The sequence below is a fragment of the Rhinichthys klamathensis genome, unplaced genomic scaffold, assembly GCF_029890125.1.
Source record: "Rhinichthys klamathensis goyatoka isolate OS25496 unplaced genomic scaffold, OSU_Roscu_1.1 h1tg000082l_1, whole genome shotgun sequence".
Lineage (NCBI taxonomy): Eukaryota > Metazoa > Chordata > Actinopteri > Cypriniformes > Leuciscidae > Rhinichthys > Rhinichthys klamathensis.
Window position 1 is genome coordinate 2,330,600 of NW_026606624.1, and position 22,094 is coordinate 2,352,693.

Here is a 22,094-nt window from a genome sequence, read left to right on the forward strand (position 1 = left end):
CAATGTGTGTTTAGAGTTTTGCAAATTGTGTCTAACTGCCTGAACTTATTTAACGTTTTGCATAAAGAGTAGTTTATTTGACAAATGGGTTTAGGCCAATGAGAATTTGGTTCTTATCAATTGTAAAAAAAAAAAAAAAAAAAAAAAAAAAAACCTGTACTAAAAGTATATTCACTAGAAATGCCCTTGACTTTTCCATGATTTTATAGAATGTTATTCATTTCTATGACTTTTTCAGGCCTGGGAATCATGATTTTAAATTCCCAGATATTTCCATGTTTTCCATGACAACGGCAATATGCATCTTTCCAAGTTTGGCACATACCTGTAGGTCCCTGCCGTGTAGAGTGGGGGCTGGGGGGCACCTGAGGGGCGGGCTCAGAGTAGGTGCGCTTGTGTCGGATGATAAGAGGGGGAGGAGGGGTTCGTTTCTTACTGCTGATTACTTCATGGGACGTCCAGCCATCAGGGGAGCTCATGGGAGGGGGAGGAGGGGGGACGTTTGGAGCTGGAAAGGACATGAGGAGAGTAAACAAGACTGAAGAGAAGAGAAGAGAAGAGAAGAGAAGAGAAGAGAAGAGAAGAGAAGAGAAGAGAAGAGAAGAGAAGAGAAGAGAAGAGAAGAGAAGAGAAGAGAAGAGAAGAATAGAGAAGAGAAGAGAAGAGAAGAGAAGAGAAGAGAAGAGAAGAGTTTTCTCACCTCTGACCCGGGGTGGGAGTGGCGGTGCTGGTGATGAAGGGGGTGGCGGAGGGGGACTGTCAAGGCTGCGCGTCTGAGAGTTGGGACTGGCATACACGTCCCTCCGGTTATCCCCTCGGGCCATTGCTAGCCTCCGACCCACGTTGAACAACCCCCCTCCGCCACTGTGAGAGGCAGAGTTACTGTGATACAAGCTGAACGGCCGTCCTAAGCGCTCCTTCTTCACTGGGCCCATCTACAAATATGGGCCATCACTGTTACACATCAGACCATGAATTGCACGCTACACAAATACAATCGGTGCATCCGAAATCGCATACTTCTGAGTAGGTACTACATTTGAATTTACTTCGGTATTGTTAAAAAAGTGCGTTCTATATAGTATGAATATGGGTAATATGAATGAAATTCGGACGTACTACATCTGTCAGATGCATTGCTTCACTGCCATTCATAAATCCTCTCCCGTAGCCTCATGGGATAGTAAAGTGTCCACTGAATACCTACTTCAGAATCTCATCGGAAGTATAGGTCATCCGGGTACTTTTCGCCTACCGTTTTCATATACTATGTATTCGGACAAACTACTCTGTTGGCGTACTGTTTTTCGCACACTATATAGTAGGGAAGTATTCAATTTCAGATGCAGTGAAGGTCTCATGTATTATGCTCTATTAGCATATATGTGAGTTTGTTCTGTAAGTTATGGGTTGTGTAGTCTTCGTATGTTGTCACCTTGTCATCTAGGTCGTCATCACTCTCGTAAAGGTCATCCTGCCGGAGTCTCCACTCATATTCCACGTGCACATGCATGTTAAACTGGTTGTTCTGTGACTGGTGGATCTGAACATGACACATCATTACTTTACATGTAGATCAATCCCTTTTTGACAATTGGATTTCCATGACTTTTCTAGTTTTTGAGATAATTGGGTGAGGACTTTTAAAGATTCAATTTGTAGAGATTGCTGATGCAGTTTTCATTTGGATGTCAAGTAACAATCCTTGAAATTAATCAGTTCAACAAAGTTTTACAAATGTCTCGATCCAAAATTATGAGTTGAGATTCAAATGCAGGAAGGCAACTCTGTGTACCTTAAGAAACCATTAACATTGCATATCAGTGAATCACACAGGATGTCACACTCAACAGACCGGCCATTTCACAGTTCACACCGCAAACGTGAGCGGCTCGTGAGCAGCGCGTCAGCGTAACTACATCGTCACTGCAGCTGCAGACGCGCGAGAGCATTCACACTGGAAGCGTTTGTACAGCGTCACAGCAACGGCTCCAAAGCTACATATAAGTGAGCATTTCTTTACAAAGACAACTATCTTTTTTTTTTTTTAAACATATCGAAGTATGACTGAAAAGACCAGGGGCCTCATGTACAAAGACTTGCGTTGAATTCATATTAAAACATGTTCTTACTTAATTGCATAATATAATATTTTAATAAAACTCGTGTGACAATAATGTCAAATAATTTATCAATTACAAATTATAAGCAATATCTGACAGCTGGTGGTGCGATAGAACAATTCGTAGTGTAATGTTTGCCACTTCACTTTATTGCCTCTATGAGTCGCCAACGGACAAAAATCATGACAAATATACGTACGCCAGACATGAAGTTTACTTGGAGGAACGCACATTCTTACGTTAATTTCACTGTTAGTACATCTGGCCGTGAACGTGAAAGCTGGCGTACGCTGTGTTTTTGTGCGTACGCAGTGTTGATACATGAGGCCCCTGATCAGAGCTGTTTTCTTGGTTGTTTTTGTTGTTTACATTTACATGCAATTGTTGTACACCTCCCCATCTCAACAAACTTCAAGACTATCAAGTTTATTAATGAACAACTTCTAAAAACAAATTTATAGTTGTCTTTGTAAAGAAATGCTCACTTATATGTAGCTTTGGAGCCCCTGCTGGAGCCGCTCACGCTTGCGGTATGAAACGGCCGTAACTCTACACAAGCACTCAAAAAGAGCAATATCTAGCCAATTAAATATTTTAGAGCAGAGTATAACTATTTATATATTTAAAATGTATTTATTAAGGACACATTAAATTCAACAATAATTATTTGATTGAATCGATTTTAAATAAATGCTGTTTTGAAACTTTCTTTACATCAACAAATCCTGAAGGCATACCTGTTTTTAACATTGCTAATAATACGAGTGTTTCTTGAGCACCAAATATAAGATATTCAAATATAAGAATGATTTCTGAAGGATCATAAGACACTGAAGACTGGAGTAATGGCGGCTGAAAATCCATCACAGTTGTAAATTACGTTTTAAAATATATTAAAATGCAAAACAGTTATTTATTCAATAGTAATACTAGTTAACAATATTACTGTTGTACTGTATTTATGACCAAATAAATGCAGCCTTGAAAGTCGACTTTCAAAAACATTAAAAAATCTTACCAACACCAAACTTTTGAATGGTAGTGTATGGTTTAGAAATATAAATTATTCTAGCTATATTCCGCTTTAAATTATTTTATTTGATTATTATTTTATAACATATTTTTATAAAATGTATTTAGTAAACATACTTTTTTAGTCATGATATCACTTTCTAAATGATATTAAAGGTGTGCTGGGGACCCTGCTTATAGAAAAGACCATGACCATGATGTACCTGAAGTGTACAGCAAACGTTTTGTTCAATAAAAGTGAAAATAAACAGGTTACACCAATATGCATATCCTAATGATAAAGACTTGCTTTAACAGGTTACTGCTGGACAGCATTTTGACTCACCAGCTCCTCACACAGTGTGTGCTTCAGTCTGCGAGCCACGTCCAGTCCCGTCTCTCCATTATCATTCTCTATCATAGAACAGCAATTATCATCAGCTCAATGATCATCCTGATCTGTAATTAACTCCTGACAAATGAGCCAACAGCCAATCCAGCCTTCAAAAGAACACGATGAGCCTCCTTGCTTTAACAATGACTGATAAGATGCTGATAAAACCCCATATGTAGCATCAATTAATATTAAAACACATTTTCAATCATGAAATAACTCAAAGCAAAAATGTTTTGCTGGTTTTAGGGTTTGAAGGTCTCACTCACTGATATGTGTGTTGGCCTTGGCTCGGAGCAGAAGTTTAAGGCACTCAGTTTTGTTGTGCTGGCAGCAGTAATGCAAAGCAGTGTTTCCCTTCATTGTCTGAGCATCCAGGTTATTACTGAAACATATAACAAGGAAAGACACGTGATAATCCATATCTGCCATAATCCATAATCCAGATCACCAACAAGTTTTCAGAATAAAAAATGTGTTATTTTTTACTGACCTATTGTGGAACAGGAAGTCAGCCACATGGAGTGATGTTCTGTCAGCCAATAGAACAGCTAAGTGTAGTGCAGTTTCCCCCTTTTCCTGTCATAACATTTTGCTATTAAAAAGGGAAGACCTAACATATACAAAGGTAAAATATGCATGTACTTAAGCAGGAAATGAGAAGGCGAGACGTGTTTGCTGACCTGTAGGTGGCATGGCAGTGGCTGGCTGAGTTCCGTTCTCTCAGCGTACAGCTGTAACAGGCTGAAGACGTCTCGACTGCGAACAGCATCCTGCAGATATTTGCGTTTTGTTTCTGGTGAGCTGCTGCTACGCTGTGCAAACTGCCATTCCATATACTTTGAGAGTATGAAGTCTTTACGTACGGCCCTGTCAATAACAATCAATATTTTTTAGTACATCTTTTATTGGGTATCAAAATGGCAGTGATATTCAACAGATGTCCGATACCAATAAATTGTGCAGTGATATTTAAAAAATTAGCATCTCTGCAATGCCTACAGGCAAGTCACAGATGGTAAGAGACAGAATAACTGGAGCTCTCATTAGTGCAACTCTCCTCTCTTTTCATGGTACCATGTTGGACAGATGTAGGTTAAAACACTACAGAGATTGCCATTAGAAAAAAATCCAGCCTGAGTCCTGAGACAGGCAAACAGCTGTCAGAGCTCTTAAAGGGGCCACTCTTTCAATGCACTTTTTGTGTGTGTCTGAAGTCAACTCAGTTATGCAAGGATTCTTGCATTAAAAAAACTGTTATTTAGTTATACATGACCATTTACACCTTCTTTCTGACCCTTAAAATTGCACAGGTTTTTTTTTTTTTTGCTACTGTACCTTTAAGACTTAGACCTTCAACTACCATTCAAAGGTTTGGGGTCAGATTTTTTTCTTGAAATATATTAATACTTGTATTCCGCTTAAATGTGTAGCTAAAAAATGACAGTACAATATTTACAGTGTTACAAACTATTTATATTTCAAATAAATTATGTTCTTTTAAACTTTCTATTCATAAAATAATCATTTTGAATCCAAATAAAAAAGTTTAACCAAATTCATGGTCTCCACAAAAATATTAAGCAGCACAACTGTTTAATTCTGCTGTAAATTCAGGTTTGCCATCAGAGGAACAAATTTCATTTTAAAATATATATTTTTTTAAAACGTAATCTTAAATTGTAATAATATTTCACAACATTAACTTATTAAGTAACAATCCCCCCGACAAAGTTGTCAAATAATGAAACAGGTGTTGAAATTTAAACATGGAGAAAGGAAAAGCTGCGTCGGGTGGCAGAATGAGAATCTGGAACAGACAAACATTGGAGTGAACTAAGCATTTCCTGTGACATATAACATCCCTAAAGTAGTCCCTGGAAATATGTATGTTATTTCAGGGCTCTGTGCAAGAATCTAATAATAGCATTTATTTTTAGCATCCTGTTCATTTAGTCCAGCTGGTTCTAGAATAGTGTACACAACCATACTTTCCTCCCATCGATCGTGACAGCAGGGTAAATCAATCCGTTCAGTTTGAAGATTAAAGTAATTTGGATGTTCTTGAGCTTTCAAATTACTTTCAAGAATGATCAATTTAAAATAAATTAAAAAAGCTCTGCACCATCTGCAGACAGGTTAATTGTGTACAGAGAGGTTACGCCCGGCCCAGCCATGAAGATGCTATTTTGCAGGGAAAAATTGAGAGGGAATTGAGTGCGCATGTTATTGGAAATGCTAAAGACATTGGGTGCTATGGGGACACAGAGACTCCAAGTGTCGAAACCATTTGGCTGGCGTTTGAAGAGTAATTACAGAGCTGCTCATCACTCACATGTCACTCTCTGCTGACGGCTTCACAGAGGGACTAGGAAGATTGGCTTCCACAATTTCATTAAAACCTGAATTCCCCACGTTTCTCGCCAACTAATGAGCAAAAGAGAGAGAAAGAGACATAAATCTGCGGGTAGTGGTTAAGAACATGAGAAATCACTAATGTTGTCATACTCTCAACTCTGTCAAACTCTCTCTATAACCAGCTAAACAAAGCATGAATTGATTTTCCTCATTTGTTCACTGTGAATTCTTACCAGCAATTCTGAAGTGCCTAGTTTGTCCAGAGAAAGTGATTGAATACGTGAATAATGTACACCCATTTCCCGATGGATCCCTGAGCACTCGATGCACGTCAGAATTCCCAGGTTTATAGAGATCCAAGTCGGATCTGAAAGCAAAGAGCGTAAAGAAAACACATCAGCTGCTTCTAAATGAAATTTTCTTAACCTTAAACTGAGATAAAAATACATTAAAGCAAAATATAAATCTAAATAATAATAAATAAAAAAAACTGATTATATGAAAAATTATATGAAAATAATATGGAAATATGAAAATAAATCTAATTACAAATATTTAAAGAAAATACTATAATAGTATATAAATAACAATAAAATAACACTGGCCCAGTGTGAACCTGCTACAGTGATATTCAATGATATTTACGCTTGTACTTTTTGCAATGGCGATAGAAGGTGCAGCCAAAGAAAATCTGAACTCAGCACTTTTTATAGGAAACATGTCTATAAATCCTGCAGGCTGTTCTCTCATACACTCACTGGGTTTTAATTTAATTAAACATGATTTATGGACAGGCATTTAAAGAAACAGCATGAACAGAGGACCAGTCTCCAAAAGTATCCAGCTGCAGAACCGCAGCACCAGCCGTTTCAGAACCACAGCCACAGAACCGGAAGTGGGGGGCGGGGCTTACACGTAAATTTCTTTAGAATTAGAATCAATCTTTATTGTGGAGATTTTCCTTTGGCTCACCAAACATACAAGACAGATAAACATACAGACAATGTCTCAAACATAGTAAAGGAAATATAAAAAATATATATAAAAAAGATACAATGTAAAATATCATAATGAAAATAAATATACTTAAATACATTAAGATAACTCATTTGTTGTTGTCACTTCATTTGGTTAAGGATACTAATGGCATTTGGGATAAAATATTTTTTTTTAAAGTACTTTTAGCCAGAGGCACCCTGAAGCGCCTCCCAGACTTCAGAGGGTGAGTACTATATCTACAGTGATTTTCCTAGCTTTCTTCCTCATTCTGTCAGTGTATATTTGGGTCAGGTGTTTTGGGGTTTCTCCTACTATTTTACTAGCCATTAACACTATCCTGTTAAGCTTGTTCTTAAGTTTGCAGTTTAAATGGCCAAAACAAGCAGAGAGATGAAAGGTTAAAACACTTTCAATGTGTGTGATGTACACTAGCTCAATAATCTGAGCACTGACGCCCAGGCAGTTCAGTCTTCTGAGGAGACTAAGTCGTTGTGAGCATTGCTTAAAAATATAATGATCAATACAATTTTGCTCATTGTACATCAAGATATCTTATTCATATTATATGAACAGAAGTGACTTTATTTAAATATTGAATGTAGACATAGATCCGATCAAAATCCATGTGAAAACAGCTTATATTTAACAAAAGAAAATTACATGTAAAAGGGTAGCGCAACTATGACTGATTCACCCCTCACCTTCTGTGGCTGCGGTTCTGAAACTGTGGTTCTAGGGTGCCCTTTTCCAAAGCCGCTGTTTTCTTAAACTGCTTAGTTTCAATTTCGAACCCCGTTTTAGTCCAATAGCACTGTTATAATAGATATAAAAGACTCAATCATATAAACAATGTCTGTGAGAATTGTTTGAGTCAAGACACTTTAACATCAGTGCACTCCTAAGAGTTGACAAAACTCACATTTAACAGGAAAATACAGGAATCAAAGAGGACACCAGTTTTATTCTTGCCTATTTCTTGGGGTAATCTCCCTGATAGCACAAGTACATCTCTGAGATGTCTATTTGATGTCTGCATTTGCATCTGCAAGATATGTATTTTTTTCTGCAATATGTCTCCAGGACGTTTCCTGTTAGATGTCATATTGACTTTTAGAAGATGTCTTTAAGATGTTTATGATTTAGAAAGTATGTAAAACTGCTTTTTCTAAGACGTTTATCAGATGTTTTTACACAACAGATCAGATGCTTTACAGATTAACAGATCTTTAGCCGACATCTTACAGATGTAGGCTAACTTACCTGTACTGTATATATTTAATTTTCAATAAAATGTATAAACCATATACATTTACAGTACCGCGAGATAGTCTGTTCTAGATTTTTTGTCAAATATATGCTATGTTCTTTGTGTATAAAATATACAATGTGCTTTAAATGGTTATTCACTACTTTAACGACAAGACCAGTCGATGTAGGCCTAGCTGTTGTGGAAAAAACGAATAAAGAAAACCAATTATAGCAGGCTCCCCTCCACCATCTTCAAAGTTATGGCACGCCTAACTCCAAGTTTCCCATTATTAATTACGACTTGAGAGGGCGTTCATGCCCAATTTCCGACTAGGAAACTCGTATAGGCCTACTTTAATTCCGAAAGCACGTGAAGGCAGCATCCAGAAGGACAACCACTATCTCACTATCGTTACTTCAGGAGGTCAGTGAGATAGTGGTTGTCCTTCTGGACACTAAATGATTAGCATAGTCATGTACCATGATATGTTCGGTTCAGAAAACATCATAGCACATGTCCAGAAACATTTGTGCTACTGTAAAGACTTTATTTTTGTACCTGTGGCCCCACAGTCACAGCAAACGTTGTTTCCAGGAATGCGGCGAATATCCTCAGTGATAGATCGCGTCAGATCCTCCACGCTGTTCTCCCCACTTGTCCTCCTCTCATCCAGAGCCACATTTAAAGCCTCCTGCTTACTGTTTGTCAGCACTGATATCCACCTGATATTTTTTAGGAAGGCGCAATAACAAATACAACCATTAGAGGGCGACAAGAAACTTCAGATCAAATTTCCGTGGCACCGTGCATAGAAAAGTCATTTGCGACTACTGGTCCAGCTCTGAGAGGTCAGTTCATTTGCAATTAATGAGAAAATGCCCTTGATTACAGCTCAGGGAGTTTTGTAAACAGTGCACAGACTTTGTGTACTTCTAGTCAGTGAATATCCTCTCTAGGATTCATTTCTGAAAAGCTGCGCTATAATGCGACTATCAATAATCTTTTCTTTGCTCCTCTTCAACTCTGACATTTATCTGAAGATGGAAGCCTGGGTTGTGATCTGACATGAGAAGCACTTCAATCATCATACATGCAGCAACATCTGAGGAAGAAATGTTACATATTTCTCTTTCTCTCCAAGAAAGGAGTAATGATGCTGTTCCTGTGTCAAGATGGAAAGGTCAAATCGGAAGAGGTGTGTGTGCTGAAAATTATACAAGCTCTTTCCTATCTGACGGCCTCAACACATTCTCATCTGACAGTCACATGAGTGGACTGAGACTCGGGCAGATCAGTGTCTGGCAGAAAAAAAGGCATTTCTCTTTAAAGAGTCCATGAAATCAGAATCAGATTTTTGTGGCTTTTAGTTCATGTCTGTGAGCTTTAAGGTCATCTTTATGCTGCATGGTGTACAGTGACAAAATTCACTTTTAGCAGATATACACTAATGTTCAAGAGTTTGGGGTTGGTAAGATTTTTTGTTATTTTTGAAAGAAGTTTCTTATGCTCACAGGAATATTTTGAAATATTATTATAATTTAATATAATTGTTTCTTATATGAATATATTATTTATTCCTGTGTTATCAAAATGGCATTTTCAGCATCATTACTCCAGTCTACAGAGTAACATGATCCTTCAGAAATCATTCTAATATGCTGATTTGATGCTCAAGAAACATTTCATTTTACAAAAAATATTCATTTATTCTGCATTTATTCTGGTTTATGTCTAATCAGATGCTTTCAAGAATGAGAATGTCATGCCCCTTAATAACACCTGCAACCAATTAGCAAGTATAAAAATATCGTTCACAACTGTGACGTAAACTAAAGCCTGTTGAGAATTTAAATAAAAAGCCCTTTGATATGTCCTGCTCAAACTTCCTATTTCAATGGGAAATACGCTAATACATAATTTTTAAATATCTCTGTATTCATTTAAGATACATTTTGTGCATAGTTATACAAAAATGTATTATGAATAATAGTTTGCATTGCTTTTTATTGTTTGGATTTATGTGCAATTATGTCAAAATTACTCACTGAGGTACATAAATGATTGAGTAGGTTTTTTAAGTGTGAATAAACAAAAGAAATACTTACGCCACACAATCAGACTCATCATCAGCCAGGAAATGGTAAGTGCGATTATCTATAAAAAAAAATCAAATAAAAAAAACACACACACACACTCATTAATCCTTGTAAATTCAAAATGTATCCTCAGCTGGCACCAGCTAACATGTAATCAGCAAACAATCAGGAGAGATTAAACAGGTTTGAGGTCCTTTGTTAAAATACAAGTGGCAGGAAAGAGCAAACGATTGTGCTCAAGTGCAAATAGTGAATTTAAATAGTGCCCTGTTTTCAGAACAACCTGCATTTGTTTCAAGGACTCTAGTATTGTTTTGCAAAATATTTCATGATTGTTACATAACGTAATAATGACACTAGAGACCTGAGGCCAGAATAATGCATGGACGCATGCAGATACAATTATGCAGTTCACTTCACTAAAAACAGCCTGAGGCTGGTTCGCTTCAGCTTGGCGTGAAGATCCTGAAATCTACCTTTGATATTTCTTTCTCAGTTATATATCACATGGGAGAGTGTATGATGAGCCGAACGCTTGGTTGGGGAATGCTGAGAGAGTGCGTGGTTAACTCACGTGAGATGAGGTCAAAGCATTTCTTGTCTTCCAGACTTGGTTTGACTTGACAGGTGAGGAGGTTCAGTTTAGCTGGTGATTTATTAGGCTGCAATGAAGGGATAGCGCATCACTAAAGGCCTGTCTAGTGCAATTTTGTGTACATCTCAATTGTATTGTGTGCATAACAGCATTGGTTTCGGCCATTGAGAATGCAACTAAACATTATGAAAGTATAAAATATAAAATAATAATATAAATAAATATGTATCATTATATAAATACATATCTAAGTAAAAGCTATAAATAAATATACACTATTCAAAAATATGTGTAGGATTTTTTTTAATAAATGAATAATTTAATTTAGCAAGGATGTATTAAATTGATCAAAAATGACAATAAAGACATTTATAATGTTACAAAAAATATATTTCAAATAAATGCTGCTCTTTTGAACTTTCTGTTCCTCAAAGAATGATTTATCAAATGTATCACAAATGTTTCTTAAGCACCAAATCAGCATATCAGAATGATTTCTGAAGGATCATGTGACACTGAAGACTGGAGTAAGGATGCTAAAAAAATTCAGCTTTGTCATTACAGGAACAAATTATATAGAAAATATAGAAAATTTTAATAGTATTACACAATATTACAGTTTTTACTGTATTTTTGATTAAATAAATGTAGCCTTGGTGAGCATAAGAGACTTTTTCAAAAACCTTAAAAATCTCCCAACTTATATCCCCAAACATTTAGTAATGTAAATATACCTTTAAAACAAAATATTCACAAAATAAATGACAAAAAAACAAATTATAGAGTCCAATGCGTCATATTTGGGATCCCAAAAAATAAACAACATTAGACAATAATAATAAAAAACATCCACATAGTATGATATTTCCAGGTGTAAAATGCCATATTAAGGTGCATTTTTTGATATCATGTACACGTTTTTCATGACAAAAATTTCAGAAGTGGTCTGCACAGGCCTTACAGACATCTCTGAGAAAATCTGGGTAACACTTCAACACTTCATATTAAGTATATCCTCCTGGGACCCAAGAATAGACTTTTGTCCACTGTAATGGACATTATATTTTAGTGAATTTCTCTGACATCATACATGTCACATAACACAACCTGGGTGTCCTGTAAAGAGCACATTCAGGACTTTTCAGAGATACCAAATGTTTGGAGGTTTCACCATGAAAACAACTTCTCCTTGGTCTTTAAAAATGTCTGACATTAATTTAGTGATCAAATGTAGCATTCTTATGGAAATATGATAATATATTGTAATTATAATTTAAATTGGACTACTTTTTCAAATTGTATTTCATAAAACAACATCTCAGGAAAATGTTAAGGGGTTTCAAATAAAAAAATTACTTTCTGTTACAGAACAGGGCATTGATTTCAAACGTGTCCACTGTAGAGGACATCAGGACTAAAATCATGTTTATCAGGCATTCTGGGAGACACAACAAGTGAATATGGAAATAAATTATACATCAATATTCCTATGAAATATTAGATATTATTATTAAAATGTTGCCAATTATTACTCTAATTATTACACTTATTTTTTCATTAAATGTTGCTCCAAGAACACATTAATGTGCAAATTAGATACAGTGTATAGATACATTGCATTGAATGGGAATATTAATTTATGGCCATTTTACCCACATATTGCAAAAAGTAAAATGGTGTATCAATTCATTCCATTATTTCTTTCATAACATAGTTGAGAATAATCTTTATACAAATTTTGGTTGAAAAAATCCTGAAACCCCAAAATGTATTGGTGATTGAAAAAAAATCCCATTGTTTTTGCCTATACATATAATTTCATGTCATTTTATTTTTTAAACAACTTAGTCCTGGCGTCCACTACAGAGGACATAGCATAACGTATGAATAAAATATTATTTTATATATATGTTTTTTTACCATTTGTTTATTGTGCTCTAAACAGTGTGATGACATGGGAAAAAACTCTATTCAAAAAACTTTTTTTTCTGGGTCTCAAAGCACTTATAAATCATTTGCAAACTATTAGTTTATAGTTAATTAATAGTTTATAAACTCTGTCACTGTAATGTCCAATAAAGGTTGGTTTAAAGCACTTCATTAATTAAACAATAACAATAATTACAGTGACAATTGTATATACGGTAGTCTATTAACTATAAACTATTTGTAAATCAAAATTTGTTTATATTTACAAAATACAATTATGTTGGTCAGTGAAAACATTGGAAATCTTTTCTTTGTACTTTTGTCAGTTAAAAAAAGGTTCAAGAGAATTAACAAATCACAGATTGTGAATTGTATTGAATTTACAAAATGTCCCAACTTTTCTGGAAATGGGGTTGTACTTCATTACTGTAAATTATGTTCGGTATATGTTTTGGGTGGATTTTTGTCTTGTCTTTCAGTTCTGTGTCCCAGTTTCATGTGTTTTAGTTAGTTTCACTGGTTACTCATGTTAGTGTTTGCAACTGTCATTGATTATGTGATTAGTTTAGTCTGTGTATTTAAGCCTGTTTCTTTCATTTCATTGTCCGTTCTCGTTACAGCTCTTTGTTCTACTAAAACGTTGTGCTTTCTTCTTGCAACCACACGTGACATTTTGAATGTATCCACATTTTTTCACAGAAACCAGCAGAAGGAAAAAACTGTTTGCTGCTGTATTTACAGAGAGTGATGTGAGTACTCACGGTTCCATGAGCGATGGTAAGATAGCAGTTCTGCACAGAACATTTCCTCTTCTGCCACATCTTCCTCAACCTATCAGAGAAATGAGATTACGGCACAGCATCCACATCACATTCTCCTCAATCAACACAAAGCTATACAGTGAATGCAGTGACAGATCTGTGTGTAACTCCCAGGAGAGCGTGTCCTACCACACATGAATAATTTGAAATGAAGGGCTAACAGAGCACTTCCAAAAGCATTTATCAGGGAAATCTAAATGAAAGTGTGGATTATACGTCATGTTTGAAGAATGCAGGATCCGGGAACAGAAATTCAATAATATCATGGCCATTTGCTACAACATGAATTCATTTACCCATCACTTCTCTTGTAGAGGTAGCCTGATTTCTCTGTGCCATATTGCTTGTTGCCTTGAAGCTGATGCATGCTGTACACGGTCTGTCTGCTTAGAGAATCCTGAACAACAGAAGCATAAACTGGAAAGTCATGGTTTGTTTATACGTGGCGCCCCAAAAAGCTTTTTGGATTTCCATTGCCTCTATGCATGGGCTTTTGCACACGGCAGCTTAAAGGGATAGTTCCTGTATTGTTTATTTTATGTATTTATTTTTGTGGGAACAAAATAGAAGACGTTTAGCAGAATGTTCTCACTTCTCTTTTTCATACAATGAAAGTCAATGGGAACAGGGGCTTTCAACTACAAAAATGACAAAAAAGCACCACAAAATTAGTCCATATGACTTTTCTGATAGATTCACAGTTTATTTCTATGGAAAAGAGCAGTGAGAAAATTCTGCGAAATATCTTCTTTATTATTCCATGGAAGAAAGAAATTCATGAAGGTTTAGACTGAAATGAGGGGGAGTAAATTAGGACAGAAGTTAAATTTTTGTCTGAACTTAAATGTAAAGTCTAAACTACACAAGCTGAGGAGAAAGTCACAAAATTCTCATAGCTAACACTGAGAGGAAGTACTGGCTCACACTCATGAAGAAGGGTTAATACATGCAGGACATGCACAATAGATGAATATCACTCATGCAGTGGGTACAAATTTAATAATAAAAAAGGAATATTCCGTTTTAAATTATGTCCACAGAAAATAATGAAATGATGTCAACAGGAAATAGATTCAAATATACACAATTCTGTACATTATTTTTTTTAGAATGTATAAATGATTACAACAATAATATAATTACAATGGACATCTATGGGGCAAGAGTACAAAGATTGTAGTGTTGAAGTCGACAGCATACTGTTGAAAGCTTAACTTGTGTTTAACCTGGAATATATCCAAAATATGAACAGCTTTCAGAAACAAAAACATGAAAATTGGATATGATTTTTGCAGCAAGTTTGACAGCAAATTGTTATATTCCTCGTGAGAATGTCACACTATATTGCAAATGCTAATTTTTTCAACCAAAGTGGGAAACATGAGGTGACAGTTCACATGCATGTGTTTATGAGTAATTAGGGCCACTCGATAACATCACATGACAATTTAAAAAAACATCTCAACTTACTCTCCTGGACTGCTGTTTTTTCAGTGAGGCATTTAGAAAAAACGATTTTGTTAATAGCTGCTCTTCACAGTCATTCCAAGCACTTAAAAAATTGTTGTGGAAGATGATTGACAGTAACAAATATATTGATCCCCTCCACCATCATCCCATTAAATACCTGAGTAAGACTAACAAATTACTCCATAAGACCCTATCTATTTATTACCCTGACAAATTATGTATACCGCCATGCACTGCAACATAACATGCTATTGATTTTTGTGAATCAATAGTTGTGGGTGACCTCTGAAACAGGAAAAACAGAACACGGCGGTGGATTAAACACCGCAGTCCTCCTATAAAACTGAACACAGAGCCAGTGTATGTACTGCTCACTGCAGAAATACTATGTGAAAAGTGGCCGGGCTAGTTGTCACACTTTTTTCTCTATTATATATATATATATATATATATATATATATATATATATTTATTTCTCAGTGTAGGCTTATCTTTGAAAATCAGCTTACTGAGAAATAGCCATTGTTCCAATCTGTATCTCCATACATATAAGCCTTCAATTAAACAATGTGAGATCATATCCAGAGGAAGTGTTATAAAATCCTAAACTGAACAGCAAGGAGTGTAAGAGGTAAAAATAAGCATGAGAAATTTGTGAAAGAGCTAAAGCGGGAAAAAATGTGTGTGCAAACGGAGCGGGAATGAAGAGTAAATAGTGTCAATCTTTACCTCTTTGAATTCGGGCTGTAGAGCAGGTCTGAGCTGATCTCTGAGAGAACAGAGCTGTCTCTTCTCCTCATCCTGCTTATGTTTGATCTGTATAAACACACACATACACACAAACACACTCTTAAATTCCTCTAAACACATACACTTCCTCTCCTCCTTGTACATTCCTCCAGCCGTGTTTTTCTAAGCATGATTACTTAAGCTTTAGGTGAGACAATTGCCCTTTCATTAAGTTGTCTGTCACTCACAACATCACTGCAGCTAAAAGAAACCGCCTGCTTTACCCACCACAAATTTGCCCTTAAATGGGATTTACTGTTACCAACTGCTTACAGTGCTGATTTCTTCCCTGATTGTGTCAGCATGAGGTAGATCGGCAGAGGCTGGTAACCTTGATGTGCCGTGATCCAAGCAAACAAAAGCCACACTGTTGTGGTTCTTCAAGGTCTAGAGTGAAATCTAGGACGTTAGCTGCTAAGGCAATATTTCTCATTTTCGCTTAGTTTCCATTTTTCATCTAATATTTCAATTTGATTTCAGCTTTATTTCACAAACCTACAATATACACTCACCTAAAGGATTATTAGGAACACCATACTGTGTTTGACCCCCTTTCGCCTTCAGAACTGCCTTAATTTTACGTGGCATTGATTCAACAACGTGCTGAAAGCATTCTTTAGAAATGTTGGCCCATATTGATAGGATAGCATCTTGCAGTTAATGGAGATTTGTGGGATGCACATCCAGGGCACGAAGCTCCCGTTCCACCACATCCCAAAGATGCTCTATTTGGTTGAGATCTGGTGACTGTGGGGGCCATTTTAGTACAGTGAACTCATTGTCATGTTCAAGAAACCAATTTGAAATGATTCGAGCTTTGTGACATGGTGCATTATCCTGCTGGAAGTAGCCATCAGAGGATGGGTACATGGTGGCCATAAAGGGATGGACATGGTAAGAAACAATGCTCAGATAGGCCGTGGCATTTAAACAATGCCCAATTGGCACTAAGGGGCCTAAAGTGTGCCAAGAAAACATCCCCCACACCATTACACCACCACCACCAGCCTGCACAGTGGTAACAAGGCATGATGGATCTATGTTCTCATTCTGTTTACGCCAAATTCTGACTCTACCATCTGAATGTCTCAACAGAAATCGAGACTCATCAGACCAGGCAACATTTTTCCAGTCTTCAACTGTCCAATTTTAGTGAGCTCTTGCAAATTGTAGCCTCTTTTTCCTATTTGTAGTGGAGATGAGTGGTACCCGGTGGGGTCTTCTGCTGTTGTAGCCCATCCGCCTCAAGGTTGTGCGTGTTGTGGCTTCACAAATGCTTTGCTGCATACCTCGGTTGTAACGAGTGGTTATTTCAGTCAAAGTTGCCCTTCTATCAGCTTGAATCAGTCGGCCCATTCTCCTCTGACCTCCAGCATCAACAAGGCATTTTCGCCCACAGGACTTCCGCATACTGGATGTTTTTCCCTTTTCACACCATTCTTTGTAAACCCTAGAAATAGTTGTGCGTGAAAATCCCAGTAACTGAGCAGATTGTGAAATACTCAAACCGGCCCGTCTGGCACCAACAACCATGCCACACTCAAAATTGCTTAAATCACCTTTCTTTCCCATTCTGACATTCAGTTTGGAGTTCAGGAGATTGTCTTGACCAGGACCACACCCCTAAATGCATTGAAGCAACTGCCATGTGATTGGTTGATTAGATAATTGCATTAATGAGAAATTGAACAGGTGTTCCTAATAATCCTTTAGGTGAGTGTATAATATACATACAATAGTTTTAGTTAACAGTAATAAGTTTGGTTGCTAGAAATTTTAGAGAAAATGTGTATGCTTGTTACCAGGTCAAGCAACAAAATCAGCAGGCTAACCAGCTAAACCAGTTAAACAGCAGTTTGACCAGACTAGGAGTCCAGATAGACTAGCTTAATCTACATTTAGGATAGTTTAAGTTTATTATCTTTTGTTTAAATCTCTAACACCACTAACAGTTAGTGTTGGGTATGTCACTCAAGTAATTACATCTTCAATAGTGTAATTATATCAATGTACTAATTACTCTATTACATTACTTATTAAGTACAGTCTTCCTATGTCAACCTCGGCCAGTTGAACAATACAAGGATAGACATGAAACTGCTCTTTTCATTCTTTCAAATAAATAATATAAAATTGCATAAATTATTCTTGAACTGACCAAATAATTTAAGAGGGTTACATTAAAAACATAAATCTCTATGTTAAATCCACTATTGTTTAATATAGAATTATTTTATAGTCTATAATGCAATTACATCAGAAGTAACTAATTAAATGAAGGAAAAATTAAAAGTAATCCCTTGCTTTACTTTTTCAAGTTAATAAATTACAGTAATTAATTACTTAATAATGCATTACATACCAACACTGCTAACACTTCAATGTGAGTCACTTGGTTATATCAGTGTGGTTGTAGACGTATTGAGATGATCGACTTAACTATTTTTAGCCAACAAACTATTGATCTGGGCTGGGCTGACTATATAAAACGGAGATGAAGGAACATTGTTAGCTTGGGGGATGATGGGATACCATAAAAATGCAGAACAACTGCCCAAAAGTCATTCGCTGCTCAGCATGAGCAATCTACTCTGAGATTGAGATATATTTGGCTGAGAATGAACAAAGGATGCAAAGGATCCTCAGCACTTTTCAATTTAAAAATAATGACCTCGTCTATGGGATGGTATATGAAGAAATATTAATACACTAGGGGACTGTAGGACAGCATGGACTGAGTGATCAGGGCCAATATCATGCTCATCCTGAGCTTCATTGCTGCAAAGTAAGTTGTGCTCTGAATACCGATTAGCCCGGTCTGCCTCATGAACACACACACTCAGGGCTGATCCTGTTTGTCTGAATGGATTTTGAGTATACAGGGCCAAACTATCAAATTGCTTGACAGATGATGTACAGGTAATCTGTCTGAATTATTTCACGCTAGTTTGGTTTTCAACGCCTTTCAATGCATTTTGACCTTTCCACAAGTGAGCCATTACTCCCTAAATGGTAAAAAGTTTTAATTGAAAGGTCAGTTTAATATAATGATGCTAAACTAAAAAGTAGAGCTGACAAGCGCTACAAATATTTGGACAATTCTTTACTTTTTTTCACATTAAAGTCTTAATCATGTTAAGGGATAGAATGTGGTGGGTAATTAATAATAATAATAATGTCATTTAAATGATACGTTTTATAATATTCAGAATTAGTAATAGTAATTGTAAGAGTTATGTTTGCTTTCATTGTGTTTTAGTTCAGTTTTCCCTGTTCTTGCTTTGCATGCATTCTCATTCATTGTTTGTTGCCTTGGCTTCTAATTAAGTTACACACTTGTTTCCTTTTAGTTCATTAGCTTGTATATATAAATTGCCCTGATATATGTATGTATTTATTTATTTATTATTTTTGGATTATAAATACAGTAGTAATGATAGGCTAATTAGTAATAATTCAATAATAATAAAAAGAACAACTATAACAACAACAATTATTATTTATATGCCAATATATTATTATTATTAGTGGTAGTAGTATTAGTATCTCTTTCCCCTTCAAACAGCATTACAATGTAGTTTGGTTAAACCTGTCGCCGTCAGTTTGAGGTTTCAGTATTTTGTATAGGAAGCCTTAGGCAGCACAAAAGCATGAATGAAAGCATAGGAAAAAAAACAACACTTTAGAGGGCCGTTCACCCTGATTTCTTCCACTTTCGTAAGTGTGTTTGCGGCTTATTGTCATTGTAAGGTGGGATTTGAGCCACAGCATGTCATCTGCCCCACATTAAGAACATTTGTGTGCAAGCAGCAAGCATGGGCGGAATCACTCACAGCGCTCAGCTGTCCCGTAAAGACCTCAATGTACTGCTTCAGCTTTTCCGTTGTAGCCAGACACTCCTGAAAGAAACTGACAGGGGAAAGCAATTTTAATCATAGATCCCGTAAGAAAACAGCGTCAATTGTCAAGGCTGCATCTCTCTTCCCCTCTCGCTCTTCTTTCAATGGTTTCTCATCCTCTCAAATTCCAGTCACACTTAAAACAGCGTGACAGACTCGAGCGTGGAGGGATGTGACTATAAAGCATGCATTGAACACTGATGGTGTTGGTGCCAAGCAGACACAGGTGCACTGCCTGGCCCAGAGATTTCTCCAAACACGGATGACTTTGTTCATTTTGCCATGGTCTGGTTCCTTTCATTGGACGACTCTGTTGTGGGGGACTGATTATATTGCTTTACGAGGACTTTTCATCTGAAGGATTGTTATATATAGAAATGCATAATAAACTTCCAAAACCTTCAAAATCACAGTTTTATCACTGACTTACTTGCACTGAGAGTGGTAGTGTTTGATGAGGTTCTGTAGCAGGTCTACTCCTTTCTTGGTCTTAATTTCATTTACTTTGATGAGGTACTGTTTAAGAGGAAAACCGATGAGAATAGAAAAAAGAAAAACGTTATTTTAGAAAGTAATAATATTTCACAATAGTACTATTGTACTTCATTTATTAATTTTTTTGCAAATAAATGCAGCCTTGGTGAGAATTAGAGATGTTTTTCATAACCATAAAAAAAAATGACCAACCCCAAAATTTTAGTAGTGTGGGTAGTTTGTGTGTAGATATACATACAGTCAGAGACTGTTTAGAGCAGGGGTTCTCAACCAGGGGCCAGGGGCCCACTAGGGGGCCTCAAGATGACTTAAAATTATTTAAAATAAGAAGAAACAAGCATAAAAAAAACCTAAAACAACTCAAAATCAAGATATTTCAGTAACTGTCTTGTTCTGTTTTGGTTTCATTTTCATTCTGTCCCCTGTGCTGCTTTTTCTGGCTTCTGTTTGTTTGAGTTTCTGTTTAGTGTTTATGATTTCTGATTGGATCTCTGTGCGTGTGCATTTATACCCTTAGTTTCCTTTGTTCATTGTTCCGTGTCATCTCAGTATTATGTGGTTAAGTTATTCTTTTCTCTTTATAATATCACAATTAATTATTTTTTCCACACAGTATAACTGGGATCATCATATTCGCCCTTGGTGGGCATCAAAAAGTTTGAAAACCCCTGGTTTAAAGTAATAGTAACCTGGGAAATGTTTTACCCATTCAAATTTACCGACAATAACACAGATGAGCTGATCTCAGCATTAATCTAACAACATCTGTCATGTTCCTCTATTGCAGCTTACACAAACACGATCTTACTTCACACATCTGTAGCTGGAACATCCTGCGCTCTTTCTCCATCTCTTCTGCAATCTCTCCTCCGCTCACCTCTGTGCGCACCATACCGTACTGCTTCGCCAGTTCCCTCTTCTCTTTCTCGATCTTAGTGCTGAAGGGGACAGAACGCATATGACAGTGTGGTCATGACTTTTGTATTGTGTAGTACTACATAACAGAAAACTGATGGTATGTATCTGATTTGTGGTTACAGTAAATTAGAAACACAATACAAAAGTATTGTAAGAGAAGTGAAGCGAGACACTTACGAGAATTACAATTAAATGAAGAACAGAGATTAGAAGGAGCAAAATAACGATACAGGAAGTGCTGTAAGAATCTCTGGTAACAATTAAGGATCAGGAAGTTAGATTAGAAGGTCATGGGTTTTCGATATTGCTATGTTAAACCTATAACTTACCGTTTTTAACTTTAAAGTATTTTATTTTCGCTTACTAATAGATTACAATGACAACTAATTGTGATTAATCTCTTTTGTATACATTTGTGTAGATGACACACATATGCGAATGTAGTTTGTAGAAGGGTCATTCAACGGAAATGTCAATTTTTCTGTCCCTAGCCTTTACAGAAATATTACACTTAAAAAAACACTTTAGAATTACAATTTCTTTACATTTAAAAATAAAACAATATGTTATTTGAACAATTACACCTTCTTGAGCCATCAAGTGGCAATATTTTATTTTTTATTAATTATATTGAATTCCAAACACCACAGAAGTGCCCGTCCCCACAGTCATGTACAGAGGGAAAATGCTTTATTTTGAGGTCAATAACAGGTTTTTACACCATTTAAAATACAATAATGTATACATAACTATCTAATATATTATGTAAATGACATAAAAAATGAAATGCAGAATAAATATTATAAAATTTATAATGAAAGTAGTGGTCCCCTGGAGTTGTGTCACTGGTATTACCGTTAAACAAAAATCTCTTATTTTGAAATAAAGATCACACTGATGACATCACTTGACTTCCTTCTTCCAATTTCCGGAATTTCTATGAAGAAA

General features: G+C 36.2%; 1 protein-coding gene across 5 annotated transcripts in view; it reads right to left on the reverse strand.

Moving 5' to 3' along the window:
- Positions 1 to 22,094, reverse strand: part of unm_sa1614 (un-named sa1614) — a 46,479-nt gene that overhangs the window by 10,953 nt on the left and 13,432 nt on the right. For 3 of the 5 annotated variants that reach the window (XM_056251431.1, XM_056251430.1, XM_056251434.1), the window contains exons 6-24: positions 21,037 to 21,166; positions 20,164 to 20,249; positions 19,668 to 19,743; positions 15,775 to 15,861; positions 15,046 to 15,057; positions 13,872 to 13,972; positions 13,516 to 13,585; positions 10,805 to 10,892; positions 10,240 to 10,288; positions 8,693 to 8,856; positions 6,120 to 6,253; positions 5,864 to 5,955; positions 4,212 to 4,398; positions 4,022 to 4,107; positions 3,798 to 3,913; positions 3,481 to 3,548; positions 1,436 to 1,543; positions 701 to 935; positions 326 to 508 (exon numbers count right to left, since the gene is read on the reverse strand). In XM_056251431.1, coding sequence (XP_056107406.1) covers positions 326 to 508; positions 701 to 935; positions 1,436 to 1,543; positions 3,481 to 3,548; positions 3,798 to 3,913; positions 4,022 to 4,107; positions 4,212 to 4,398; positions 5,864 to 5,955; positions 6,120 to 6,253; positions 8,693 to 8,856; positions 10,240 to 10,288; positions 10,805 to 10,892; positions 13,516 to 13,585; positions 13,872 to 13,972; positions 15,046 to 15,057; positions 15,775 to 15,861; positions 19,668 to 19,743; positions 20,164 to 20,249; positions 21,037 to 21,166 — 2,072 coding nt within the window. The remainder of the gene's footprint in view (positions 1 to 325; positions 509 to 700; positions 936 to 1,435; positions 1,544 to 3,480; positions 3,549 to 3,797; positions 3,914 to 4,021; positions 4,108 to 4,211; positions 4,399 to 5,863; positions 5,956 to 6,119; positions 6,254 to 8,692; positions 8,857 to 10,239; positions 10,289 to 10,804; positions 10,893 to 13,515; positions 13,586 to 13,871; positions 13,973 to 15,045; positions 15,058 to 15,774; positions 15,862 to 19,667; positions 19,744 to 20,163; positions 20,250 to 21,036; positions 21,167 to 22,094) is intronic. The other 2 variants (XM_056251435.1, XM_056251433.1) reach the window with 1 other exon arrangement.